The sequence below is a fragment of the Salvia miltiorrhiza genome, chromosome 2 (genome assembly GCF_028751815.1).
Source record: "Salvia miltiorrhiza cultivar Shanhuang (shh) chromosome 2, IMPLAD_Smil_shh, whole genome shotgun sequence".
Taxonomy (NCBI): Eukaryota; Viridiplantae; Streptophyta; class Magnoliopsida; order Lamiales; family Lamiaceae; genus Salvia; species Salvia miltiorrhiza.
In genome coordinates this window covers 7,739,067-7,747,555 of record NC_080388.1, presented here as the reverse complement: position 1 = coordinate 7,747,555, position 8,489 = coordinate 7,739,067, and the positions used below count along the sequence as shown (strand labels likewise).

General features: G+C 29.8%; 2 protein-coding genes across 2 annotated transcripts in view; one reads left to right on the top strand and one right to left on the bottom strand.

Annotated features, from left to right (window-relative positions):
- LOC131007936 (probable protein arginine N-methyltransferase 3) overlaps window positions 1-2,510 on the bottom strand; it is an 8,168-nt gene extending 5,658 nt beyond the window's left edge. Inside the window, exons 1-4 of the mRNA XM_057934847.1 lie at window positions 2,091-2,510; window positions 1,112-1,627; window positions 898-995; window positions 6-84 (exon numbers count right to left, since the gene is read on the bottom strand). Of these exons, the coding sequence (XP_057790830.1) occupies window positions 6-84; window positions 898-995; window positions 1,112-1,627; window positions 2,091-2,420 (1,023 nt within the window). The 5' untranslated portion in view covers window positions 2,421-2,510. The remainder of the gene's footprint in view (window positions 1-5; window positions 85-897; window positions 996-1,111; window positions 1,628-2,090) is intronic.
- Window positions 2,511-5,228: 2,718 nt separating this feature from the next.
- LOC131012899 (sigma factor binding protein 1, chloroplastic-like) lies at window positions 5,229-6,534 on the top strand. Its single transcript, XM_057940879.1, has one exon. The coding sequence runs from the start codon at window positions 5,927-5,929 to the stop codon at window positions 6,335-6,337; it is 411 nt and encodes a 136-aa protein (XP_057796862.1). The 5' UTR covers window positions 5,229-5,926; the 3' UTR covers window positions 6,338-6,534.
- The last annotated feature ends 1,955 nt before the right edge of the window (window positions 6,535-8,489 follow it).

Sequence of the window (8,489 nt, the reverse complement as noted above, 5' to 3'; positions counted from 1 at the left end):
TTAACCTGGGAAGCCACTAAAGCCATCTTTTCACTAGCTTCAACTGCAATAACTCTGGAAGCTCCAGCTTGGGCTGCAAATAGGCTGCAAAGAGAGAAATAGCATGTAGGTTAAAAAAGGAGGAAGCAAAACTCAGATACAAAAACTATAAACAACAGCAGGTAATTTGTGCAGATTAGGAACTCTAGGAAACGAGTGATGCCTTGTTATGCATGAATAACAAACACAATTAATCTCATGATAAAATATATCAACTGATACTATAGAACGCCAAACTAAAGATTGAGGTCACACAGTAATGCAAATTGGGGTTAGCTTAAGTTGCTCCCAAAAGATTGCAAATATTACTTTTTCTGACATATGTCAAAAGACAAAAAGATTTTAATATTTCCAGCAATGAAAGATAAAGAAGAAATGAAACTTCAGCAGTAGTGTGGGGAAGAATCGGTTGAGTAATCAGATTGCGACTTATTTTAGATTGCTCTTTTTGCCACGGTTAAAGATAAAAGTAAGATGTTAAGGGCGTCGTACCACAACCTTATTTTGAGCAAACATGTTTCTTCTATCCCTCCCTCTCCGCCCTTTCTCTTCTTCTATTTAATTTTTATAAATCTTACTTACTATTCTTTTTCTTTTTTTTTTGCGGAATAGCTTTCAGTCATGCAGTTCGGGTACATATGTCAGAGTCAGCATAATATGTGACATTTTTATAGATATATGCATCTCATCCAACTGTCCATAGAATTTCTCCTGCATTTTCATTATATTATCATCATTGGCATACCAAAAAGAGAAAGGAAACAACCAATCTCAGAAGAGGTCCAGGTTTCCAACATACAATCATATAATCAAAGAATTTAGGTAAAACAGATATAAGATTAAGCACAACATTCCAACCTCAGAATGCCTGTCCCACAACCAACATCCATAACAACTGCGTTTTTCAGAAGAGAAGGATTCTCCACAAGAGCTTGTCTATAAGCATCAGTTCTTTCCTGCACAAATCCTTTAAATTTTAACAAAAAGATCAAGACTTAAATAAATGAATGTGCTTATTCCTGAATAAAATCATATCCAGAATTCACTAAACAAACATCAGATTTGGTGGTACCTTGTCACTGATCATTTCCTTATGAATGCCGAATGAACTATATGAGCCAAAATAATTTTTATTGATATCTGTGATCTCTTTTGCTACAATCCTTGAAGAAGGAAAAGTGTCCATCTTGTTTTTCCCATTTCTGTTGGACAAAATCCCACCCGCTGCATAGCTGGTATCATCCACCGCTAGACTTTCAAAAGGCTTCGCAGTAGTCATATCCTTATGAGACGATGATTCACCATCTTTCCCCCCATTATCACATGGAACTATGGGTTCAGATGCTCCTCTATCAGAAAAACTCTCTTCATTAAGATCAATATGCTCAAATTGAGATAAATATGAATCCATTTCATTTTTGTCAGCAAACATGTTATCACACTCCTCGTCTACATCGTCTTCATCAAAACTGTATAACAGGGGATCATCTTGTAGAAAGGGATTGAGATACGTATCATCATCCCATGGAAACCTGTTACCATCAAAATTAACTGCCATCTCCCAACTCCATCGTTTATTAACTGCTACCTTACAAGAAGAAAAGGGAAACATCTAAGTACAGAGATGCAACCAACTTATTTAAATATGCATCTTAACCAAAATATATATAAACCAATCCAAATAGTAGATCGAATTCATGAGAATATTTATTAAAATATTTCAATAAAGGCTACGCCACTTTCATTTTCATTCCCTTTTAGAGTTGGTGTAAATGCATATGAACTAAAGATGGTGCATGAAACTGGTACTTTTTAACAGTGTTCTGTTTTGTATTTGCTTGATATCTAAAGTGGAAATTAACAGCTAATTGGTCCATGCATGAAGCACTCGAAACAGGTAAAACAGTTTCAGACAAGATAAGCCCATTGCCTAATCTAAACATAGCACCTCCAAAATATTCACTCACAAAATAAAGTCCAAATCAAATCAAATAACTCATACTTTCCACGAACTAAAGCATACAATGGTCTCGGCATATGTATGTTTCTACCTGAGACCTAACGTAATTGATGAGCTTCAAACATTGGTAGAAATCCAAGTTATAAGCTTTCTTGATTTCGTAGAAATCAAAAAAGTGTGCCGATGCGCAGTGCTCAAAGAGCGAAGTGCAAGAACTGAACGGTGTGTCACAGAAGAGACAGAGCATCTGAGGGTTTGAACAATCCTCCTCTCCGGCGTCGTCTTCGTCATGCCAATCATCCCAAGTCTCATCCTCCAACTCTTCTTCGTCACCTTCGGAGTCGGTGTAATGCAGTATTGAGTTCAGTAGCTCGTCGTTTTGTTTACCATTGCCTTCCGCCTGGTGCGTCGCCATTGACATTTGCTCAGCACAGTTGCAAAAAATTTCAAGGTTCAAGATTTGTTAAACCCTAAACCCTAATTTCAAGGTTCGGTTCGTGTTTCTGAGGAGGATTAAATAGGTTCGGTCTAAAGAACTAACCGGGTTGAGCCAATTTCAGAAATTTAGGTCAGGCCGGTCCGCTCCACCAATAAGAAGGCGTAATTTTATTTTCGCAAAAACTTGTGTGCGGCCACCCGGACACATGCCTATATATTCTAGTATATACATTCAAAGTTGTGGTGTGGCGTAGTGGTAATAGCCACACCTTGTTTCTCATTTCCAAGGTCAGAGTTTCGAACCCTGCTGCACCCATTTGCGTTTTTTTGTCTCTTTTTTTGCTTGCATTTTCTTTTTCTTTTTGCTTTTTTGTTTATTTGTTCTTTTTTCTAGTTTTTTTTCTTTCTTTTTTTCCTTTTTCTGTTTTTTTTTCTATCTTTATATATATATTCTTTTTCTTTACAATATTTTTTTTCTTTTGCATTATTTTTTGATTATACTATTTTTCTTTTGCATTTTTTAATATATTTTGGTTTTTTTATCCTTTCGGTATTTTCTTTATTTTTCGTTTGTTTTTTATTTTTTGTTTTTCTTTTGTACTTTTTTATATATTTTTGTGAAAAATGTAATATTTTAAAATATTTACATTTCTTCAAAAACGTTACATTTCTTCATGTCAATAATTATTTTTTATTATAATAATAATTAGTTCATAAGATAACTAAACGTAATGTTTCTAAATAATTACATTTGTTCACGATAATTGTTACTTTTATTTATGAGAATTTGTACTTTTAGTTATTTGATCAAATAATTATTTGTGTAAGCAAAAGTAATAGTACTTTTAGGGTTTAATATTCCCTATTTAGGGTTTAGTATTCCGTATTTAGGTTTAAAAAATATTGAATGATGGTTAATACTAATATTCACATAAGTATACATTTATGCATGGAAATGTATATCTTAGATAAAATAAAAGTAAATATTGCCATTTGAGTTTATTATTGAATAGTTAGGGTTTAGTATTCAGTGTTTAGGGTTTAGTATTCCCTATTTAGGGCTTAGTATTCAGTGTTTAGAGTTTACAAAATATTGAATGATGATTAATACTTATATTCACATAAGTATACATTTAAGCATGAAAATGTATATCTTAGATAAAATAAAAGTAAATATTACCATTTTGATTTATTATTGAATGGCTAGGGTTTATTATTGAATATGACTAGGGTTTAGTATTCAAGGTTTAGGGTTTAGTATTTAGTGTTTAGGTTTAAAAAATATTGAATGATGGTTAATACTAATATTCGCATAAGTATACATTTATGCATGAAAATGTATATCTTAGATAAAATAAAAGTAAATATTGTCATTTGGGTTTATTATTAAATGGTTAGGGTTTAGTATTTAGTGTTTAGGGTTTAGTATTGCCTATTTAGAGTTTAGTATTCATTGTTTACAAAATATTGATTGATGGTTAATACTTATATTCACATAAGTATACATTTAAGCCTGGAAATGTATATATTAGATAAAATAAAAGTAAATATTGCCATTTGGATTTATTATTGAATGGCTAGGGTTTATTATTGAATATGACTAGGGTTTAGTATTCAAGGTTTAGGGTTTAGTATTCCCTATTTAGAGTTTAGTATTCAGTGTTTAGGTTTAAAAAATATTGAATGATGGTTAATACTTATGTTCACATAAGTATACATTTAAGCATGAAAATGTATATCTTAGATAAATAAAAGTATACATTCAGTGTTTAGGTTTGAAACATTACATTTCTTCAGAACAATGTTTATTTTTATTCATACGAATGTTTACTTTTAGTTAGTTGCTTAAGTAATAATCTTTGTAAATAAACGTTATTATTGATGTGAAGAAAAATAATGTTATTTTCACTTGATTGTACTTTAATTTATTTTTAACTATTTTGTCAAGTAATTATTGTTGTAATAAAAATTAATTATTATTACAATGAAATGTAACGTTTCTAGATTATTACATTTGATCACAATAATTATTACTATTTTTATTAATGAGAATTTATACTTTTAGTTATTTAATAAACTATTATTGTAAGAAAAAGTAACCATTGATATGTATAAATGTAATATTATTATTTTTACTTGCTAGAACTTGTAATTTTGTATATTTGGTCATGTAATCATTATCGTAATAAAAAGTAACTATTGGTTTGATGAAAAGTAATGTTTGAAAATGTATACTTAACATCAATATTCTCAAGAAATGTAATGTTTCAAAATATTACCTTTCTTTATAATAATAATAATAATAATTACTTTTTATTATAACAAGAATTACTTTTTAGACAACAATAATTACAATAAATATAATATTTTTGAAACATTACATTTCTCCATATCAATTATTACTTTTTATTATATCAATGATTACTTTTAATAAACATAAATAATAATATTATTATTTGATCAAGTAATTATTATCGTAAGAAAAAGTAATTATATTTTTATGTCAAATGTATATTTTATACTTATTAAATAACGTAGAAATAAAAATTATCAAATAATTATTCTAAGAAAAAGTAACTATTGAAATGGTGAAAGTTAATCCTTCAAAAACATTACCTTTTTTTAATGTCAATAATTACTTTTTATCATAATAATAATTATTTAAAATAATATTAAAATAAATAAAATAGCATTGTAAAAAATAAAAAAATAATAAGGAATAATGAAATTGGCGTCAAAATTAAACAACTTATAAAATTGATATATTTAATTATAAAATTTTAACTTCACATCAAATATAAATTTTAAACAAAGTTGGTGTATTTATACATGCAATTTTTTCTTTTTAAAAGAGTAATAATCATGAAACAAACTTCTCATTTAGCTAGGTTGAAATAACGAACCCTTCCAACAGCCTTCTAGAATCAATAATATTTTTCCAGATACCATGCATTTACACATATTCCACAGGCTTCTCAATCACCGTACCAATGATATCACAGTACGTGTATACAACATATCCATTAAATTTTCCGAGTCACCTAAGGCTGCGCACGTGAGGATTATCCCTCCTTATCTTCATCATCAACCTCTCCAAGTAATGTAACGTGAGTCAATTTGTAGACTTTCAATGTCAAAAGCAATCATATTCCTAACATTGAAAAAACCAAATAATTAAATATGAAACATAGTAGCATGGAAAACCTATGAGCTTGCGGGTCATCCAAGTACCTTTACAGAAACTTCTATTTATTCCCTTTTCCTCCAACCTTCCTATCTCCTAATCAATCAATCCGAATATTTCTTCATTTTATTCAATCTTTCATCACCTTCCAAGAAACACCCTTTTGTGGATTTCCCTATTGCGTCCACACCACTTAGATACCTATATATATACCATCCATTAATCCCACACAAAACTTAACAAAATCTTTGTCCCATCATCATCAAATTAAAGTCCCAAATCTTAACTAATTTCCCATTTGTGAAATGAACGGCGGTGATCGAAGCATGGTGAAGAAAGGCTACAAAGGGAAGAAGAAGAAGAGCGAGCAGCTCCTCAAAGTAGTGTACATTTCTAGCCCCATGAAAGTCAAGACTAGCGCCTCAAGATTTAGGTCTCTTGTGCAAGAACTCACCGGCAAAAACTCGGACGTGTCGCAATACATGGACGATGGAGCCAAAGACTTCTATCACGAGATCGATTGTGAGCATCAATCTATAGCATCGGTATCGACAGACGATAATACCCCTACTAGCTCCGACTCCTTGCAGGGGCATATGGACCTTGATGCCTTCACGTCGCAAATGAGAGACCAATTTTCAGGGATTTTTTCGTCCGATTCGTTTTACGACCCTTCGCAGCTTGATGTGCTTGGGAGCTTCGATGAACTGCTGTGAATGGATTTTTTGGTGTTGTTCCATTTGTATTTTAATTTTTTTTCCTCTTCTTTGTATCATATGTTTATACAGCCTTGTAGGGGAATATTGCTTAGTATGTATGTATTAAGCTGAAATTAGGTGTTCTTGTATTCAGACATGAATGATATCTAATTTCTAGCTAGTTAATTATACCAAGAATCAATTTTTTTCTGTCATTGGTTGTGTTTTTTGTCTCCATATTGCAAGTGTAGGCAAATGTGGTGGGGCTGCGCAGCCCCGGCCAAATCCTAACGCACTGCACGCAAGCTATATATAATATTTTCAATTTGGTTTTGTATAATCAAATCTCACCGTTCATGTATCTACATAATTAGACCTTCAAAGGGGCGCTGTTGTTTAGTGTTGTCATTTACGACTTTGTTTATAGTTGTAAGGCAGATAATCATTGGGAGGCGGTGGAATGGAAACGTTAATTTTTGACCCGGCGTATGGCACGATTTGCATTAAGTTAAACTAGTGTAGCACCCGCGCTACGCACGGCATGTAAATTTCATACATTTTAATATTTAAGTTTTTTATATTACAGCTAAGCTCAACCAAATACTCTGTAAATACTATTCAAGGGCTTATAAGGTCTTTCAAAGTGTTTGGAAAAAAAGCTCTTTAAAAATTTATAAGTTGTAAAATTAATCAGGTTATAAGTTTAAAAAAATATAAGTTTCTATACGATAGTTTTTTTTTCTTTTCGTATAAGTAACACTCAGTATTATAAAATATAACCCAATTATGATTTTTTTATTTTCATTATATTTCATTCTAATTTAATATCTTTTCAATTTTCTACTTCTAATATTTCAGGATTAAGGATTAAAATTCTCCATCTACACCCTGAACCTCGGCACTATATCCCATTTGAATTCATCTCTCCAAATGATAATTAAGAAAATAATATTAATACACTATCATTAATTAACTTCTGTACAATTTGTATTGCACTTAAAATCAATAACTATATTCAAACTAATTTATGATAGCGAACTGTTTCCCTTTACCTTTTTTTAAATGTTCCAAGCGGTCGAAAACACCCAAATATGAGATATTTATTCATCTTCCATCTATCTATATCTCTATGTTGTATTATATTGTATTCAACCAACAAACATGACTGGATGAACAGTGTTTTGAACACCATTCTTACATACTGGCGGTAAAAACACATCCTCTATGTGATCCTATATATAAACATTACTGTATCCTACATGATTTGCAGATTTGACGGGTTTGCAAAATCTGCAACATTAAATGACTTGTTGGAATGAATATTAAATCTTAACTATTTCCTATTTATTAAGTGTCCAAATATCTATTATTTATTTATATATTTTCACATTCATTATATTAATAGTGATAATTTTTAACAATTCATTATTTATTTGCACCTCGAAATTTGTAATTCATATTCATATATTCATATATGTACCTATAAAACGACACAAAGTACAAGTTGATCAAATAATATAATTGAGCTGTAAATATATATATTGTTCCATAAAAAAATAACAAAACTATTTTTTAAAATAGTATACAAAATTTAAATACTATGAAATTTCCAATATTATAAATGGATTCAGCCCAACTAATTTTTCTACTCTTTGGACCTCTTATTCTGGTTTGCTTATAGATATTTGACTTTTGGGCCATATAAAATTAATATATTTGTAATGATAATATACATATTCTTACAATATAAGTAATACATAATTTACATAAAACGACACCATATTTAAATTTTATGTTTTATCAATTACTTAATTAGTATTATTAATAGTTAGATTAATTTATTTATTGTTTAAAATACCTAATATATTTTCTTTACTAATGCTTTTATCTACTGCAACATTGAACACTTGTGTTAATGTTAAAAAAAAGTAATAATAGTTACTCTTTATCTTTAATTCACCTCAACCAATAAAAGTTCTAACTCATAATTATATTCTATCACATTTATATCACATTAATATTAGTAGAAAGAATCTTTCATATAAAGTACGTATCATTATTTTGCTATAGTATTCAGGAATACAACATTCATTTTCGAAACAAATTTAAGTTCTTAATTGAAAGTGTAAAAATGAAACAACTTATTATCTTTCAATTAGTTATATATATA